Here is a 22,102-nt window from a genome sequence, read left to right on the forward strand (position 1 = left end):
CCACAAAAATGGTATCAAAAATCGCGGGTCGCGTTGTGATCGAGGGAATTATATTGAATAAAAAGAAAACTAAGTTTGGCAAAAAAATGTGTTTTACTATGGTAGGCCGGGGACTTTTCAATTGACTTGTTATATATATTGTACCAATTTTTATCAGTGGACGACTTTTTAAAGTAAAAAGTCACAAGAGTTTTTAGAAAACCGAGAACTCATACAAATACGATATTTTTTGAATATTGATATAAATTATCTATGATACCCTTGTGTGATATTTTAAAATAAAAACGGTCTTTATTTACAGTACAGAGCAACGCTTGGCTTGGCAGTCAGACATAGTCAGATAAAAGAGTACTTTCATTTTTATAAAATATCAATATAAGCCTCAGAAGCTATGTTTTCCACATGATGATGATTTAGGATATAAAAATGAGAACAAATTTTCATATAGATATTTCATTTATATAAATATTCTTTAATATTCATTCACGGTATAATCATAAATTATTTTTATTGCGTTAGTTTTTAATAAAGCCCTTATTTTAGAAATTACGTAATTATCTATTTAAAATCATTCAGATGTAAACGTTTTCTAACGTTTCAAACTTCGACCATATCTCCAAAGGACATTTATATTTTATAATTAAATAATATTATTACCGACTAATTATCAGAAATTAACAAAAACAATAATAAAAAAATTAATCAAAAACACTGCCCCTATCAGGATATTTTAACATTTTTATTTTTTTCTGAGATTAGGCTTGTTTACTTTCTAATTGTTTTTTCGAATCAAAAGTCAAGGACCCAACTTACAAAAAAATAAGTCGATATTTTCGTTCCAGTAGACGACCATTAAGATCAGGATAGCCTCGTTGACCCCATGCGTTATTTACAATAACAAATCGTACCCTAGAAAAACAAACATGAAATTATATGTCGCTATATCGTTTATCGTCAGGTCCGAGTCGCTGCATTTGATTAAATGGACTTTATCATGTTACGATCGGACATTTAACGTCATAGCTTTATATTAGAACGTCGTTATGCAAGTAGGCACGCGACAAAGTGATTTTGCAACATGACTACGTTTGGTCACCTGCTGTTTTAGCCGAAGTTAGGCGATTTTAGCAGATAAAACCCAGGAAAATCCAGAATTTGCTTCACTCAAAATGCTATAATTCACAAACTAATAATCTGATAGCTGTCAAATTTATTTACGCAGCTTTTGAGGCTTAGGGCTAACTAACAAACATATGGATTTAATTCTAGTAACTCCATCTATATGTCAGGCCGCGGACTTTTCAATTGACCTCTTACATTTCGTTTTGTTTAAGAACAAGTTGTTTTCGTTTATCGAGTACTTGCTTCTTCCAGTTTAGGCATAGGTCTAGATGTTAAGCATCCTCTTCCTGAAAGAGTTAGGAATTGTTAATATTCACTGGTAGACGTTTTTATACACAGAGCAGAATTTGGTTTAATAGGATTTTAAGGTAAATGATGTGGCTCGGTGAATGGAGGTAAAACGAAATGAAACAGTGGTGTTTACATTATGTGACCGTTATTTATTGGCTATATAAAAAAATGTGAAAAATACAAATAAGAAAACAGATGGCAGCGGAGTTACCTGTAGACGAGGCTTGGGCAGTCGATGGTGGCACGTCTAAACCAAAGGAGGGTTGAGCACTGAATGACCGAAATACCCTTCAATCACATCCCAGATAAACGTCTCGGGGTTGCCACCAGCTATTCGTTGTCGGGTTCTAGTTGGCGCTGCTGGCACCCCGCCCGTGTTCAACATCTGGAAATATATTTCTGGGTATTTTGTAGACCGTTATTCCACGATGTACGGTCACATAATGTAACACCACTGTTTCATTTCGTTTTACATCCGTTCACCGAGCCACATCACTTACCCTAAAACTCTAAAATATAATAAAAAACAATAGTATTGAAATTACCATTCATAAATCAAATCATTTTTCAATAAATTAATATTTTTCACCTATTATGTTCAACTTTGTTCAAGTCTGCATCACATGTTTCTTGTTTTCTTGATTGATCTGGATTTGATCTTCTGCTTAATGTGGGCTCCGAACCACGGTTCTCAGCATTAAGCCTACCGACTGGCGAGTAACCAACTTAGAGTTCATCCCAGAAGACATCCGGTCCTACGCAACCATCTCACTGGTGTGACTAGGATTCTTTTCCTTATCGGATTTTTCATTCTTACCTGAAGAACAATCACAATTATAAACAATCACAAACATAAATGTACAATATTCCCCAGCAGGATTCGAACCCGCGACTATCGCAACATTAGGAGCACCCCACTGCGTTAACCAAACCTGCTTTTCCTGTTATTTTTTGGCGTCTATTTTAGCAACTCCATTCTTTCTTAAATTCTAATCTGCTAATTAAATTTCTACAAAATGAGCAGTGAACAAATTAATTCATATAACAGTATTAAACATGATGAAATACTTTTAGAGACATGTAAAGATTAAGGCATTAATAATATATGAGATAGTTATAGACAAATAAAAAATAACTGAACCCTTCTAAGAATTACAAAGTCCCCAATTATTTTATTTACCGTAAAATGGCATTTATATTCAAACAAGATATTGCTGTTACTACGCTAATTTAACCTGAATTTAATTAACAAACAAAAATCATTAATAACTATAATGATGTGTTTTTATAAAATAGAACCAATACAATATCAAATATATTTTGAGCTTAATCTGATATGGAGTTACGCCAACAACAACAGCATAATTCAATACAGAAATTGTTTTGTTTATATTATTCGGAACTAATTTCAGTAATTACAATGCTTTAAATTATTATAATAAGCGTTAAAATAATTTGAATGTTATCCGATTGTTTAGAAAATAAATGTATTTACAAAATACTATTGATTCAGAGCTACAATTAGAAATTAATTTATTTTGTTGATAAGATAATGCAATGATAATGCACAAATATATATTTTGTTTAAATAAATAACTAGTAATTCTATGTCTATATAAAAATGAATCGTTGTTCGTTAGTCTCGCTAAAACTCGAGAACGACTGGACCGATTTGGATAATTTTGGTCTTGAATTATTTGTGGAAATCCAGGGAAGGCTTAAAAGGTGCATAAATATGAAAATGCTCAAAATTCAATAAAAACAACAATTTTGTTCTTTCTTTGATGTATCCTCCGTCGTTCAGAAATCAAATAGAAAGAATAGTTTAAAATGAATAACTAATTTGAATTTTTATATCTTTATTCCCAAGATGTAAAAAATAAACTTAATTTTAGCTAACTACAGTTGATAACTATCAGATTATTTTTATGTAGATTAACTAAAGTTGTTAACTATATGTTATGATAAATCTTAAGTTTTGTCACAAATTAAATTTCTGAACGCAACCATAATATTTGACATTTGACAACCAATAAATGTGTCTTTTGGTCACAAATTAAATTTCTAACCCTTACCATAATATTTGACATTTGAAAACCAACTAATATGTCGATCCATCTTCTATGTCGATCGATACTTCAGACAAAGAGTGCATCCTTCTATCTTTTTGAGTAACCATTACCGCTACGTGCGCGAGAACTTTCTTAACTTCGGTGATCCTTTGTGATAGTGACATTTCAAATTATGTGCTCTTTTTTTGTTGATTTTTTGTGATAGTCACACTTTATTGCTAAGTGCGCGAGAACTTTTCTCGCTTTGATTAATTACAATTTACGATACCGAGGAGAAGACGATCTGACTTAGGTCGTCGCAGTCAATCAAATGTGCGAAGAGCTACCTCACGTGCTAACCGCACTGATGACCAGAGGGAGACAGATCAAGAAAATAGTCGTATTGCTACGTCAGAATTGCGTTCTTTAGAGAGTGACAATGAAATAGATAGGCTTAGAATGTAACGAGTTCGTGCACATCAAACACAACAACAGCGAGCACGACATAATGAAATTAAGCGATTCCGCAGACACAGTGTTTCTGTGATGCTGGAACGAGCTGCATTCCACTATGATGCGGCAATATATTATTCTGCCGACAAATCGGTAACAATTGGGGAAATGACAATAATTTGTAAATATTGTAAGGCGTTAAAATACAGTGGTGAATCTACTGGATTATGTTGTGCTGGAGGCAAAGTAAAATTACCACAATTGGTCTCACCACCAGATCCTTTACGCTCTTTAGTTTCTGGGATAGGAAATGATTCTAAGCACTCTTTGGCCAACATTCAGAAATATAACAGCTGTTTCCAGATGACATCATTATACACATATTATACAGGACAATTTCATGGCCACTTTCAAGGTCTACAATAAAATTTTATCTTATTTATTATGTATTTTCATATCTTTGTTCCTTATTGATGTAGAATAAAGTATTACAAACATTTTTTTAACACTTTTTAACACTTTTTAAACATTTTTATAATATTCAAGTTTGTATTAAAATATATATCAGAAATAATTATTGGACAAGTCTTTAAAATTTACAGATACAAGGACAAATTTATCACTTACTGGGGGCGCTGTTACCACTAGCAGATGCAAATCATCAATTTTTACAAATTTATTTTAGGGACAATTCAGATGCGGAAGTTGATAAGCGTTGTGCTCACAATCCAACAATGAAGTGAAATATTGTCCACGATTTACAAATATTTCTTCATCAGAACAACAATTTAGTAAACATGTTCAAACTAACATTGGATCGGATGCCATCTGACAGCCATAATGTTGTCATTCGAGCTGATCGAGCACCTGCCAATTTACAATTTAAAGATATTGTGTTTCATCGTCGGAGTAATGATTTAAAACGTGTATCTAAAATACATTACGGATTATTAGGTCTTTTATTTATCGATTGAGGCGGTACGAAGTCTGCCGGCTCTGCTAGTACTGTGATAAAAATACAAAAATATAAAAAAAATTGAAATAAAATACAAAACGGGTTACTTATTTTTTCAAGTTTGTTTTGTCCTTATGTATCCTCCTTCAACGGTTCGAGGAAGTTGTTCTTGATGATCTTTAAAACCTTCTTCGGCTCAACACGTTTTTTTTTTGTTTTCAGTTTAGGAATAAAGAAATGTCGGAATGATATGAATAGAGTTTTTGGATTCTAATTTCTTGAGATGAATATATTTAAGAATCCTATGTCTTACTATTTTTTGATCACAAAATTAAAATATTTTCATCAAGACATAAAAAAAACAGTTATTTTATTGTAATTGTGAACAATTTTCTTGGCTAGGTACATTGAATCAAATCATTTTATTTATATTACATCAGGATTATTTTTAAATATCTGAATATATACTTTTACAAATGTATAATGGTATGAAAACTATATTCCAGAAACACTTTTTTATATAAATAGACAGAGTGGGCAGAAGAAACCATTACTTGAACAATATTATAAACAATATCATTAAAAACTTACAATAAAATATTATAATTTATAATTAATGTCTGATTATAACAGAACCGATGCTATGTAAAAAATTAACGACTAATATTATTTCTTCAGATCTTATCGAATATTATCCCATTATGTTCTTAAAATAAACATAATATTTTTACAAATCATTGCAGCAATATATAAACTTTAAACTCAAAATAACAAATGTAAACATAATGAATAAACTAAACATATATGTACTAATAAACAATTCTCAGAAATATTTTTTATAAAGTAATATAGAATTTGAAGTAATTAAAATGGTGCGGTTACTAATAAGACTAAAAATGAATGTTTTACTTTAAAAAAGTCTTATAAGTATTGCTGAAAACGTATTTCTTGGATGGTTACTACTTTTTTTCCACTATTTCTAATACAATTTCGTGATAAATTTACCAACTATTTATGTATACAGTTTAGGGTAAATGATGTGGCTCGGTGAATCGAGGTAAAACAAAATGAAACAGTGGTGTTTACATTATGTGACCGTTATTTATTGGCTATATAAAAAATGTGAAAAATACAAATGATAAAACGGATGGCAGCGGTGTTACCTGGTGACAAGGCTTGGGCAGTCGATGGTCTAAACCAAACGAGGGTTGAGCACTGAATGACCGAAATACCCTTCAATAACATCCCAGATAAACGTCTCGGGGTTGCCGCCAGCTATTCGTTGTCGGGTTCTAGTTGGCGCTGCTGGCACCCCGCCCCTGTTCAACATCTGGGATTATATTTCTGGGTATTTTGTAGACCGTTGTTCCACGATGTAAAATTCGACATGCCTCAAGGTCGCTACAACAATATTGATCATCAGTGGTGAGATTTCAGATGAGAATACCAGGTGTATCGGTAGGTAGTTCCCGGTATATTCGCTAAAGAAAACACGTTATTGAAGTGCTGCTCTGAAAAATATGACGGGTTAAATAAAACTTCCCATCCAAGTGACCTTAACATTTCTTTGATTGGTTTTGCTATATGAGACGTTTATCAAGGTACAGAATTACGTTATTATATCTTTGAGCGTATTGTGACCATTTTTATCAATACTCAATTCAAATTGAACATTTGTTGTCGGTAACAATCGTATTATTTGCTTCTCCAAGTTTCAAAGCTCATAACATAACGACACCAAGCAGATCTTACCAGATACAGAACAACTATGATTTTTTCGCAAAGGCTTTTCGAAATATATCCATTGTTCATCACTCTAGTTACTATTCGATACAGAAATTACATTCTTTCACAGATTTGAAGCAACATTTCGCTGACAAACATAAGCAGCCACCATCATGTTGATAATTTTAATTCAAGAGAAGATAATATACTAATATTTAGATATAATTGTTCCTGATAAAATCTATATTACTTCTTCAACGGTCAAGCACCTTGAAGCCACTAAGTGCTAAACGATTCAAGGCTTTCATTCAATCATAGCACTTGTTCTCATTACAAAGATGTAGCATACATGAAACTTCCTCAAATTCATAATCGATGCCCTAATTTCCTCAAGCTGTCATTTCATTAAGAAGTGCCCTGATGCTAGGCGTTGTAGTTTAGGAAAGTGAGGGTTAGATTATGTTTGTCCCATAAATTAGTTTTATAAGATTTTTTCAATTTAATTTTTATTATGAAAATCGCTACAATATATTTTATTCAAGGTATTTCACCTTCGATAGAACGAACAATGTATAGAGAAAGAACAGTGTATCTTTTAAGGCTATCCACGAATCGACCCATATTTTGGTATCTTCGTAAGTGGAGCGCTGCTTAGATAGGTTACGACAGGACGAATAGGGTAGCACTTCCCGTTTTAATGCTTCCAAGTATGTGTTCACAGGTTTTGCAACATGCGGTCGATAGTTATCAAGGCTGAAGAATAGCTTTGTTCTACGCCATCTATTCTAAATACTTGTAATGTAAAAATTAATTTATAGACTTGTTATTTTTAGTTATTTATACGTTTACATTGTTTTTAATTAGCTTATTATTATTTCATAGGAACAGATGCGGCTATCCGTCTCTCAGTGGACCTAAAGTGTAGTGAATACGTGTTTACGTGACCAGACAAAAGGACTGCATCTCATTTTTATTAGTGTTTAAAATTATTTCATCTTATTTTACAACAGTCCTTTTGAAATTCATTTATAGTATTTATAGTAAAAAACTAGTGCTAAAATAACGTAAGTGAAAAATGAAGTGCGTGAAATAAACAATGTATTTATTTTATTTTTTTATCCTCTGGAAGTAAATTAAATAAAATATTAAAAATTAAAAAATGGCAAACCATAGCGATTCAACCAAATCACCTGCACACTTTGATATAAGATTAGAACAAACAGCAATAACGCAAACTCCACCATCAGAATGGACTACAGTCATTAACAAAAAACGATTGAGAAGTCCAGAAGAAGAAATCGCGAGGAAACAAACAAGAATCAGTGACTATTGGTTGCAGAAACCGATAGAGACAAAAAACAGTTTTAGCAACCTGTCGGAAGAAATTGAAGAGAACATACAACCAAGCCCTGAAAAAGTTGTTCCGAAACCACCACCAATAACAGTCTATAAGGTAGGAATAATAAAAAATATCCATGACTTATTGAAAACCATTACTACGAACTACACAATTAAAACAGTGAGCTATGAAACAATTAAAATCCAATTGTTCGAAGCGGATCACTTTAAAGTTCTTATTAAAGAATTGGATGAAAGAAATACCCAATACCATACATTCAGGCCAAAATCCGAGAGAACATTTAAATTCGTATTAAAAGGATTACATCACGGGACGGACTTTAACACCATCAAGGTAGCACTAGCTGAAAAAGGCCACGAGGTCGTAAATATTCACAATATACGACATCACACGACAAAAAAACCTCTGCCTATGTTTTATATAGACATAAAACCTAATGGAAATAATAAGGCGGTGTATGAAATCACCAAATTGGAAAATAATATTATTAAATGCGAACCACCACATATAAAAAGAATTATACCACAATGCACAAGGTGTCAAGCGCACGGGCACACAAAGACTTACTGTCGCAAATCATATAGATGCGTAAAATGTGCAGGAGAACATAAGACAGGAGATTGTATTCGTAAAGTTCGCGATGAAAAAGTGAAATGTGTTAACTGTAACGGAAATCATCCAGCGAACTACAAGGGTTGCGCAGTTCACAAGCAACTACAGCAGAAACTCTATCCTGCCTTAAGGGAAAAAAGGCATCAACAAAAACAATCCACTACTACCAATCTACCACTACCCACCAGAACAAGACAACCAGAAATAACTTATGCCCAAATAGTTGAAAATGGTTCAGCACAAAAACGAGAGACAATATCTCAAACTACTGAAACTAGCAACATCTCAAGATTAGAAAATATGATGGCCAAACTAATGGATCAAATGAGTACGATGCTTGGTCTACTCACAACCGTCGTCAGCAAACTTGCCTAATGCCTGAAACCAATAGCTACAAAATCGCCGTCTGGAATGCCAATGGGCTTCAACAACACGCCAGGGAACTAAAAATGTTCGTAAATGAACAAAATATTGACGTTATGATGGTTTCCGAAACACACTTTACGGACAAGAATTATCTGAAAGTTCCTAAATATAAGCTTTATCATACAAATCACCCTGATGATAAAGCACATGGAGGTACAGCCATAATAATTCGAGATGATATAAAGCATTTCGAAAAAGAAAAATTCCGCAAAGACTACCTGCAAGCCACCAGTATAACCATAGACGAAGCCCATGGACCATTAACAATTTCTGCGATTTATTGCCCACCCAAACATAACAACAAGGCAGAACAATTTCAAGAATTCTTCAGTACGCTAGGTAATAGATTTATAGCAGGAGGAGATTATAATGCAAAACATTTAATGTGGGGTTCAAGAATAATAACCTCAAAAGGTAGAGAACTGCTCAAAGCCATAAGGAAAGATAACTTACAACATATCTCTACTGGTGAACCAACATATTGGCCTTCAGACAGAAATAAAAAACCAGATACAATAGATTTCTGTATTACAAAAAATATTGATCCAAAAAAGTGTCAGGCAGAATCATGTTTCGACCTGTCTTCTGATCATTCACCAATAATAGTAACAATTTCTTCAAAAATTACCATCAAAGATAAACCCCCTTCTCTGTGCAATAATAGAACTAACTGGCCCTCATTTAGAGAAAACTTAGACCAAAATATCTCTCTAAACTTGCCGTTACAAACTGAAATGGATATAGAAATAGCAGCAATAAATCTTACAAAAAATATACAGGAGGCAGCATATTCCGCGACTCCCAACAGTGAAACATTTCCAAGAAAAAATACACATATATCATGTACAATACAGAAAAAGATAGCAGAAAAAAGAAAGTTACGACGAAATTGGCAACAGCAAAGGACTGAAGAGAATAAAAGAAAATTTAATAGGGCCATAAAAGAGCTGAGAGATCTAATCCAAATTGAACAAAACCAAGGCATTCAAGAATACCTAGAAAACTTGACATCAACTGAGGCTACAGACTATTCGTTGTGGAAAGCAACAAAAAAGCTTAGGAGATCCCAGCAGCATAACCCACCTATTAAAACAAGCGAAAATAATTGGGCGAGAAGCAATAAAGAGAAGGCCGACATTTTCTCAAAACACTTAAAAAATGTTTTTAAACCTTTCCAGTCTCAGCTACATAAAGATGACGAAAATAAAATTACTAGCTTTCTAGATTCGCCATTTCAAATGGATTTACCGCACGAGAAATTAACGGTCAAAAAAGTTAAACATACAATAATGAGAGAGATTAATATTAAAAAAGCTCCTGGTTATGACTTAATTACTGGCAAAATTTTAAAAGAACTATCTGAAAAGGCTATAAAACTATTAACATATATTTTTAATGCTATGCTACGAATAAATTACTTCCCTAGTATCTGGAAAGTAGCTAAAATATTAATGATACTTAAACCAGGAAAAATACCAGAAGATGTGACCTCCTACCGACCTATAAGTTTATTACCAATAATCTCGAAAGTTTTCGAGAAATTATACATAAAAAAACTAAACTATATAATAGAAAAAAGAAAAATTATTCCAGAACATCAGTTTGGCTTTCGCAATAAGCATGGGACTATAGAACAAGTGCATAGACTTGTAAACCAAATAAACGCTGACCTAAATGCCAAAAGATATTGTTCGGCTGCTTTCCTAGACATATCTCAGGCTTTTGACAAAGTATGGCATACGGGCTTGCAGGTTAAACTAAAGAAACTTCTCCCTCATCCGGACTATCAGCTACTAAAATCGTATCTCACTGACAGACATTTTATCGTAAATCAAGGCGATGAACATACCGAATTAAATCCCATATATTCAGGAGTTCCGCAAGGTAGTGTACTGGGTCCAGTACTGTATCTTCTGTATACGGCTGATCTGCCCACCACAAAAATAACTACTGTGGCAACATATGCAGACGATACAGCAATCTTAGCATCCCATGAAGATCCAGTCACAGCATCAATAAACCTACAAACCCACCTGGAGCAAATACAATTATGGTTGAAGACATGGCGCATTAAAGCCAATGAATCAAAATCCACGCATATAACGTTTACCCTGCGTAGAAAAACATGTCCACCAGTAAATATCAATCATTGTCAACTCCCCCAAGCAGAGCATGTTAAATATCTTGGTATGCATTTAGATCGACGCCTAACCTGGAAGAAGCACATACTCTCTAAACGGAAACAACTAGGACTAAAATTATATCAAATGTATTGGCTCATTGGGCGCAAATCCAAGTTATCATTAGATAACAAGGTATTGCTGTATGAGTCTATACTCAAGCCCATTTGGACATATGGAATTCAACTATGGGGTACCGCTAGCAAATCTAATATATCCATCATTCAACGGTTCCAAAATAAGGTGTTGCGTGCCATTGTTGATGCTCCGTACTATATTTCAAATAAAGTGATACAACGCGATATTCCTCTAGAACCTATAACGAGTGTAATCCAACGTGTTTGTGTGAAGTACTTCGAAAGAGTGTCAGTGCATCCCAATGTACTCGCTAATCAGCTAAATATGCGACGTGATAGTGAAGTGCGTAGACTAAAACGTTTAACACCACCTGATCTGATTACTGGACATATGTAGAGTTTAGAATAAGCATTAGAATAAGTCTAATTAATTAAGATAATATTTTGTACAGAAGATTGCTTAATGAAGTGATTTTCTACATGCCATGTATATATAATATAAACAGAAGAAATACTTATTGCCAATAGGGCAGATTGTGGACTCACGAAGAGTAATAAAAAAAAAAAAAAAAAAAAAAAAAAAAAAAAAAAAAAAAAAAAAAAAAAAAATTATTTCATAGAGAAAATTACAGCAGACAACATTAAAATACGTTTGTAAGGTATGAATTGTTAGTAAAATGTAATAATTTAACAACATTATCAAGAAAAGTGAACTTATTACTTACTTACTTGAAGGTAGCAAAGGTAAGTGATTTTTAAAGTAAAAATGACAAGAACATTTTAACCAACTAGGCAGTGCTCAACAAAAAAAATTAAGCTACTAAAAGTCTCATAATATATAGACAATTTCAATTCATAATTCAGGATACAGAGTCTTAACGGAACAAGAGACAGTGGAAAAGAACTTACTTATTTAACTCCTATTTTTTACAATTACGAAACTACTCCTGAAGTAATCCCAAAAATGTCAGTTGGCCTCTCCACTTATATCTTTACAAAATAACAACCAGGTTTCTTTCGAACTTCTATGAGACTTAAAAATGCATTGTTAATTAAGAAAAATTAATAAACTTCATTATTCTAAAACAATTAATGGTTAATATTTCTTCATATATGACCGATATTGTATACGCATAATAAAGCAGCTGCTACGAAAAAGACGTCAATACTCCAAATAAATAAAAATATCTTTATCTATAACGATCATATAATGTTGACCCCTTTCTAACCTATTTTTACGGGCGAACAACATCAACACCACGTTTCATTTAGACACGAGAAGATTCGATCACCGTCTTTTGTGTATCGAGATATCAGAGACTGGACGATTCGTAAGTCATTACCGACGCATTAGCATTCGGATATACATTTGAATCAATGTTTTTGTTTGATGACTTGGTAATTACCTTCCACGAAGACAGTTTCACTCTTGCAGTTAATCCGTTTGTCATTAAAACTTTGTCAGTGTAAAAATTCTTGACTGTTGTGATATAAACTTAAAGTGTTGTGCTGGTAAAATCTGGTAAATGATGGAAGCAGAAATTATATGTAAGTTTATAGAAGTATGTGTATAAATAAAATGCATAAGTTGAAACAAACAAGCCTTCACTAAGAATAGATGAATGAATTTAAATACTAAATCGTTGCGTGTCAGATGGATAACTGAAGATTACTTCTCCAACTCTTCAGCATTTCAAAACCGTGTATCAGCAAAACATTAGATCTGCAACAGTATATCCTTCACAACTCTTGCCACGTGTGACCGAAAGTTGTTATGCGAGAGGATTTCACTAACTGATCATTTTTGCAACAATATCTTGTTCGATTTCAATGGATACTTAAAATGTATTTTTTTAAAGTATTGACCATTTAATTGTTATTTTGCCTCTCTTTCAGGCAATTTATGGATGGCCTTTCAAAAGAACAGGTTATCTTGTGAGCCAAACAATTATTTAAATTTATTATTTAAAACTTTATAAGTGTAAAAATTCTTAACTGTTGTGTTGTAAACGTAAAGTGTTGTATTGGTAAAATCTGGTGAATGACGGAAGCAGAAATTATATGTAAATTTATAGAAGTATATGTATGAATAAGAATACATAAATTTAAACAAACAAGCCTTCACTAATAATAGATGAATGAACTTAAATAGTAAATGCTTGAATGCATTTTAGATGAATAACTGAAGATTACTTCTCCACCTCTTCAGCATTTCAAAACCTTGTATCAACAAAACATTAGATCTGCAACAGTATATCCTTCACAACTCTTGCAACGTGTGACCGAAAGTTGTTATGCGAGAGGGTTTCACTAATTATGTCAACACGGCCAGGTAAACGGATTTTAGAACTCTTCCACTCTATTTAAAATGTTAATTTGGTGTTGATAGACCTTAACAGTGATAATTCCACACAGTTTTATAAAATTGTAGCGTACCGCTCCTAAAGATGTGAAATGCACAGCATCACTAAACTAATTCATTTATCATCATTTATTTCCAATTAGTATCGCCATAAAAGACCAATTTTAAATTATCAGTTATAGCACGCCATAGACTTTTTTTTTCACCTAAAGGGCAATAATAAATAGTTAATGAGCTTTGACAATATATTTCTTCAAATGAAACACGAAGTATTGAATTAATATTGAAAATTAACATGTGTAAGCACTAAATAAAAAATTAATAATGACCAATATGATATCGCTTGTAGAAAACAAATGACTATCGAATTTAAATGTGCAAAATATTGTCAGTTGTCGCAACATTAAATCTACAGCTGATAACCTAACATTAAAATATGAGTTACTACGTCATCGCTTTGTCTATATATTAGTAGAAAACAATGAGTTGTCTGAATGGTTTGTTTAGCAATAATAAATATTTTTACCATTTATTCTTGACCGGCATCTGAGTAACAGTTAAAACTAATTTAGTGCAAGAATACGATATTCTTCTGCAACCCTTCTGGTCATCAAAAACAAAACGTAAACCAAAAATATACCTTTATTAAGAATGTTGCTTTACACCTTGTTGAAAAGAAAAAGTTTTTTAAGACTGTCTAAAAAATATTTTTAAATATATCTTAAAGATATTTTTAACTTGATTTATTGTAAGAAAATCGTTTGCAGTGAATGGATAAACTAGAAGTATCATCTATGAATAATTAAAAGTATCATGTTTTATTATAAGAATTTTGCAAAACATAAGTACCTAATGCAAACAAATATTATCACAAAAGTACCACCGCAGTATTTTACCTCGTAAATACCTTAAGAACCAATCAGATCTCTCGGAACATATTTTCCTTTTAATTTTAGTGATTATTTATTAGAACTAACATATATAAATAATTATTTTTACTAACAATTATTAGTAAAATTGCGTGCTATTTTGAAGAGTCGAAATAACAATAACATCAACAAATTGTTCAGATCCTTTTTTTCTTATAAAAGGGGGCAACACTGATAACTAACTAATAGGAAATTTAAATTGGTTATATAATTTAAAATCTGACACCAGTATTCAACTAAGTCTCTCATATAGCTTCTGGAAGAGTTTCGAATTTTCTTCAACGAATTACCGAAGATTAATACTATAAACAAAAATTAACATTCCAAGATCACATCCACGAATAAATATACTTACTAATAAAATATTCTAACTAATATTAATTAATGTTTTAATAAATAAGGGACTCACTAAAAATTAAAAAATAATCAAACTCAGATATTTAACACAAAAAAAAAATAATCGTTGTAATAACTAAATAGAAATAAACAAAAACCTTATTTAACCTATCTACTACACGTATTTTATATTCTACCATATACACACATAACTTTGAAGTCGGTACGAGCAACAAATTTGATTTGTTTTCTTCGTAATTTAATTTTTTGTATATGTAACAAAATTATATTTTAGGGTAAATTAGATAGCTCGATGAATTGAGGTAAAACGAAATGAAACAGTGATGTTTACATTATGTGACCGTCATTTACTGGCAATATAAAAAAAGTAGAAAATAAAAAATAGTTAGAACGGATGGCAGCGGTGCTATCTGGAGACGAGGCTTGGGCAGTCGATAGTAGCACGTCTAAACCAAACAATGGTCGGGTACTCAATGATTGGAAATACCCTTCAATAACATCCTAGATATACGTCTCGGGGCTGCCGGCTATTTGTTATCGTGTTCTAGTTGGCGCTGCTGGCACCCCGCCCGTGTTCAACATCTGGGATTATATTTCTGGGTATTTTGTAGACCATTATTCCACTATGTAAAATTCGACATGCCTCAAGGTCGGTACAATACTCCCCTCTCAGAATTTTACATACAATTATTTTAAACAAATAAAAATACAAAAATGTATAAAAATAAAATCAAATACAAAATACTGATATGCCAAACAAAATGTGCTTTAAAACCTATGGTAAATCAAAAATGGTTGTGGTTGGTACGGTTGCGTTCTGGTACGACTGTTGATATCTTTAGGGCCTACAGATACCGTTGCTTCATCGTCACTTTGGTACTTGAATGTGGTCCACCGACGACGTTGAAAACAAGCCATTTTTCGGACAGGGCACCCGTAATCGACGCTGTGGGAGGATCGATTGTTCGACGACGTGGTAGCTTATTTTCTTCGATGACGAGACGTTAGCAATTCTGGCACCTCGGCGAAGACATGACGAGTCTACGGTGACTGCAATGTGTACCTAGCTTCTGGAGCTGCTCTGTGACTAATCCGTAGTCACATACGTTACGGTAAACGTGAGAAAAAACAAATAACGACGGTATCCGACCGAAACTGCCCAAAGCCTTTCAAATCAAAATGTCTGCCATTATGACGGAGACGGCGAGCGAAGGAAAACATTATGATTTAAACATAGTGCCGAAAGATGTGTTTAGTCGAGACGCTAATGATTAAATAGTGATGTTAATATCTCTGAGAGTTCAAAAGATTCTGAAAGAAATAAAATTTGAACAACAAATGTTAAAAAAATGAAATCTAAATAATGAAATGAAATTTAAGGTCCATTGTCCCAGCACTAAAATAAAATTTAATGAGGAACAAATGTTTGAATGTATATAATGCTGAACGAACAAAAGTAAAATCGAAGAAGAATAGTTTTAAAAATATTGAAAATATTGAAACAAAAAATATAACGGCCACGTAATATACACCATGTTGCACGTACCCTCCATTCGCGAAGTACCCTCGAATTCACCAAACCCAATTTTGCGAAAGATGACGTCAGGGTCACCACTTTAGGGTAAATTAGATGGATCGGTGAATGGAGGTAAAACGAAATGAAACAGTGGTGTTTACATTATGTGACCGTTATTTATTGGTAATATAAAAAATTTAGAAAATACAAAATAGATAAAACGGATGGCAGCGGTGTTACCTGGAGACGAGGCTTGGGCAGTCGATGGTGGCACGTCTAAACCAAACGATGGTCGGTTACTAAATCATCGGAAATACCCTTCAATAACTTCCGAGATAAACGTTGGTAGCTATTCGTTATGGGGTTCTAGTTGGCGCTACTGGCACCCCGCCCGTGTTCAACATTGGGATTATATTTCTGAGTATTTTGTACTATGTAAAATTCGACATGCCTCAAGGCCGCTACAATTATAAAAAGAACTATTATACATTAAAATGTATGGCAACTATTAATGTATTGATATATATGATTGATAGAATATTGCCCAATAAGATTCAACAATTGATTTGAAATAAATTGAAAACACTAATTTTTGTTTTAAACAAAAATAAAATTAATGTTTAATAAAATTATATATTCAAATATTATTTATTATAATATTAATAAGATTTTTTTATATAGGAAAAATTAAGTAATAAAAAACTTAATAATAGAATAATGTACCAATATCTATTACTCAGAGCCATTGAGTTTTCTAAGGGATAAAATGTGGCTTAGATAAATGTCATACTCTGGATATAGTTCAATGAAAGCTTCAACAAAACCCCTTTAAATTGTAGGATGGTCGAATTATAGAACTAGTTTATGAAACAAAATAAGGCTGTTATTAAATATATATATATATATTATATAGCTCAGCGATTACATATATGCATATGTTAGAAAAACGATTAGATTTTATGTGACTACTCTACGTCCTTTCCATGTCAAATTGGATAGCTGTATTAGATATTCGAACATTAATTTAAATAAGCAATCAAATAGAAGCCTGCAAACTTTCTTTCTAATACGTTCTTGTGGATATTTTACAAATTAACAGTATAAAGAATTTAATAAAAAGTAAAAGCCTTATTACATAAAGTAATTTTTCTTTCAATTTTCGAAACATGAATTCTTGTTCACGCACAGCCCTCCTACTGTTGCGATAGTCGAGGGTTCGGATCCTGCTGGGGCGTGGTCGTAAATTTATGTTTGTGATTGTTTGACATTTGTGATTTGTGAGTGTAAAATCGGACAATGAAAATGTTTCCAGTCACGCCAGTACCCAAGGCTGGGTAAGACCGGATGTCTTCTGGAACCAGGCCAGACAGGCGTGGTATATTATAAACTGTTGTAAGCTGGTGAAACAATTAACAGTGATCGCTGCCGACAACAAAGGATCAATTTAAACCATGAATTAATCGAAATTGTCCAGAATGGACCCAAAGATACGGTAAAATAATTTTACAGCACTATAACGCACCGTCTTATAAAGCAAAACTGGTCAAGGAAACGTTGAAAGGATACTTGGACTAGACATATAGCACCTGTCGTACTCTCCAGACCTTGCCCCATTCGACTATCAATTTTTCGCCTCACAGGAACATGCGCTTGCAGAGCAGCACTTCTCCAATTTCGAAGAAGTTAAAAAATGGCTCAATGAATGATTTTGCTCAAAGGACAAACAGTTTTTTTGGGGTGGTATTCATAAATTTCCTGTAAGATGGACAAAATGTATAAAATATCAAATAGTCAATACTTTAAATAAATAAATTTATCCATTTTATTGAAAATTACGTACATTTTTCCGAAAGAAAACCGGTAATGACTTTCCGGTACACATTTAATCATAACTATGCTCGGCCAGACGCTGCAAGAATTGTCAAGTCAAAACTTATCCATCATACTTACCAGACATAGCGCCTTCTGACTAATGCTTGTTCAGGTCAATGCTTGCAATGCAAGGAAAGTTATCAAAAATGATGAAAAATATTGTTATCAATATATATTGTTAGCATTTTTATCAGTAAAGGCATTTTTAAAGTGAAAAAATATCTCAATACCTAACACAATAGCAAAAATAATGTTTACATCAAAATAATCAAATTATTTTCGTGTCATAAACAAAAATATTTTCTCAGTGAATTAACACTTGCGATATAATCTACAAAACCTAATTATTAAAACCGTCTTAACTAATTTTTTGTACATTATACGAACCGACTATATCCAACTTTATAATACATTAAAACAAGAGCAGCACGAAAAAAAATAAGTTGGCTTTGGGCATCAAGAAAACAGACGGGAGAATAAAAGCGCCGGAGACACAGAGGAGCGATATTTAATTATTCATTACGGTCGATGTTTGCCGTATAGATTGAAAATTGCCGACAGCTAGGAAGCCGCTTTTTGTTTTAACAAATTTTAGTGTATTTTCCGTTGGCGTCCGAGAAGCACATGCGTGTGTCGTCGCGAGATCGACTGTGTCGTTGCGGACGATAGTATTTTGTTTAGTAGCATTGTTTCCGATGGACGCTGAGATTATTTGTAAGTTGAAACCACGCGTGTCGTTCTAAGTATTGGTTAAATCATCCGTTTTATTTTGTTTTGTGATGGTATAAATGTTGTTAAGGACCACGATTTCATCACCTTATAATAATTTATTATTATTTTATTATTTATCTAGTTTTATTAAATTTTCAGGTATCATTTAAGAAATATTGTACTATTTTGACTATGGTTCTATCAGAACGTTCATTAAGTGTTGTCAGTCGATAAAAACAACAATTAATGGTATACATAAGTTTGAAACAACTTCAGCTTACCATTTAATTCGATGGTTTTATAATTCTCTACGTAAAATTTAGTATTACGCCTATAAATTATTTTTATTTTATTATTATTTTAAACTTTGTTGTGAAAAATCGATATCATTTTATTCAAAGTGTTTTCCATCCACAGCCGCTAGTTTTTCCATTATTTCATTCAATTTACGGATTTCAGCTCGAAATAACTGTGTACTTTTGAGACTCTGAACAAATGGACCGATGTTTTGGTCGTAAGAAGTGTCGAAACAAATATCAGAAGGAGCGAGGTCTGGAGAATACGGCAGATGGGGTAGCACTTCTCATTTTAATGTTTCCAAGTATGTTTTTACCGGTTTTGCAATATGTGGTCGAGCGTAACCATGCTGACGAATAACACTGTTTTGTCTTTGCTCGTATTCTGGCTATTTATCGCGCAGTACTCGGCACAAATACATCAATTGTAGCTGATATCAATCATCATGGGGAGTTTCGTAAAGTAATGACGTTAAATCTTTATCTTTAAAATTTGTCGGTCCAAAACGTTTTTTGCCTTCGGTGTCAAAATCGCCAATTTTAAAACGTCATAAACAGTATTCACAAGTTGAAATCGATGAAGTATGATTTTCCATAAGCTTCACTGGATGACCTTCAACTGATACAAATTCAGACACTTTCAACGCACTAAACAAAATTGACTGAAAATGCCATTTCGAACAACGCTTCGAAACGTCGGTCGTCAAAACGGTTTCATTGTTTGTCAGGCGAAAAATGTAACTCGCAATGAAAAGTGGATCTAATACGTCCAGGAGAGTCATCCTCATCAACAATAAAACGAAATATTCATTGCCATAACTATTGCTGTGCATATGGTGGGATTAGTAGTTAGTAGTGTGTTAAGAACTACTAAAACCGAGTTAAACTACTACTACAGATATCAGCCGGTATCAAATGCACAAATTAAACGATGAAATCAAGAGGAGCTAAATCTGGCAATTAGGATGGATGTCTTTTTCGTTATTATTTTTGAGCAGCGTAGCGGTGCTTTGTCTGCATGAAAAATCCATCAACGGATTTCATTTTGCAACCCAAAGAATTATCATTGGTCAGTTTTTTTCAATCGAACTTACTTCTACTGCTACTAACTACTACTTGAAATCATGCTTGGATTCAGAAACATGGTAAATCATAGCTCCATCCATAGTGATGAAATAATGGACTTTTTATCATTTCCAAAATAGTTAAAATAATAAAAAACCAACTGCTCGACAGACTTTCTTCTAGAGGAAAATTTGTGTCTGAAGCTTAGTTACACCACTGAAATATATTATCTATAAATGTCATTCTTGTTATTTTTGGCAATATACTGTCTAAATGGATATAGTTCCGTACATTTCTTCTGGGTGAGACATATTTAAAATGAAATTGGCAACGAAAATATGAAATGAGATTTAAATTTGATAATATTATGACATGTATTGACATTGTTATTTAAATAACCTTTTCGGCACATAAACGCGATCTTATGCGATTTGTAATGACCATATGTTAGCAAGATTATTTTGGTGTCAAGAGAATCAGCATAAACCATGAATATTACTACAGTTGTTCTTTTGGTAAAGAACCTAATAAAACTAGCTTTGCACCACAAAAAAAACTGTTGATAACACATTATTAGCAGTTCTTAGGCTCTCGTTCTAATTCAGAATCATATCTATGAACCTCGTTATCGTCGTTAGTGGTAAAATGATAACTGAAAGTGTTTGAATCATTAATTTCGTTGAAATCTTCAAAATTCTAATTATTTGCCGGATTGGTTGGTGCAATGGTAAAGGCGACAGGACGGTCCACCTACTGTTGCGATAGTCGCTGGTTCGAATCCTGCTGGCAAGAGTGCAAAATCCGACAAGGAAAATGATCCCAGTCACGACAGTAACCAGGCTGGGTAAGACCGGATGTCTCTTCTGGTATTTTGGAGCCCACGTTAAACTGTAGCTCCAGTCCAAATAAACCCCTAGTTGGTAAAAGGAAACTATAAAATATAGAAAAAGAAATGTACTCTAGTTTACTTTCTGATTCCTCAAACTTAATCTAAAATATTGCTTACACTATCTAGTTAGATGTAATAGGTGAAGTATGACATTAAATGGCAATCCTAGTAACAAGACTAATTCAGTAAGCTTTAGGAACTAGGGTCGGGGGAAATATGTGTTTCAATTCAATGGTTCCAGACTAGACATTAAAATATCAGATGGTGAGGTGATTAAAACTCGGCGAAAACGCAACATCAAAATCAAAATATTTATAATTTGTTATTTAAAATGTGTTTTTAATTTATAATTTTTAATTTTAATAAATTCAAATATGCTCATATATATTTAAATTTCTATTATATTTTTTAAGTATATTTTAAAGTCTCCTCTTATCAACCGTGGGGTTTATCTGAACTGGACCTACAGTTTAACGTGGCCTCCCAACCACGGTCCTGAGAATTAAGCCTACCGACTGGCGAGTGACTAACTTGCCTCTTGCCACAATCACAAATTGTAAACAATCACAAACATAAATTTACTACCATGCCCCAGTAGTATTCGAACCCGCGGCTATCGCAACAGTACTTAACTTTACCACTGCGCCACCAAGCCGGCAATTTCATATCATATCGTATCATATCATATCATATATAATTGTAATCCTTAAATAACTTTTTCATGTAACCGTTTTCATTAAAAATGTCTAAATATTTATAATAATTTATTATTTTTACCATATTATATTAGTGTTGAAATTGATACTAAATGGTAAAAATATTTTTTGGCATTTTAACATACTCTAATTCGGTA

At 32.9% G+C, this 22,102-nt stretch overlaps 1 protein-coding gene across 6 annotated transcripts in view; it reads left to right on the plus strand.

The window, feature by feature from the left end:
* The window catches only part of LOC143194296 (calcium/calmodulin-dependent protein kinase kinase 1), a 266,228-nt gene that overhangs the window by 177,064 nt on the left and 67,062 nt on the right, over positions 1-22,102 (plus strand). The window contains exons 1-2 of one of the 6 annotated variants that reach the window (XM_076400980.1): positions 12,549-12,800; positions 13,427-13,584. The exons of 1 other annotated variant lie outside the window; for it this stretch is intronic. In XM_076400980.1, the coding sequence (XP_076257095.1) occupies positions 13,569-13,584 (16 nt within the window). In that variant the 5' untranslated portion in view covers positions 12,549-12,800; positions 13,427-13,568. Of the gene's footprint in view, positions 1-12,517; positions 12,801-13,426; positions 13,585-18,849; positions 19,003-22,102 lie in introns of those variants that run through there. 4 more of the 6 variants (XM_076400981.1, XM_076400977.1, XM_076400975.1 and 1 more) reach the window with 4 other exon arrangements.

The sequence above is a fragment of the Rhynchophorus ferrugineus genome, unplaced genomic scaffold (genome assembly GCF_030347505.1).
Source record: "Rhynchophorus ferrugineus isolate W39M unplaced genomic scaffold, kcgeb_rfMv2 rfM3, whole genome shotgun sequence".
NCBI classification, from domain to species: Eukaryota; Metazoa; Arthropoda; class Insecta; order Coleoptera; family Curculionidae; genus Rhynchophorus; species Rhynchophorus ferrugineus.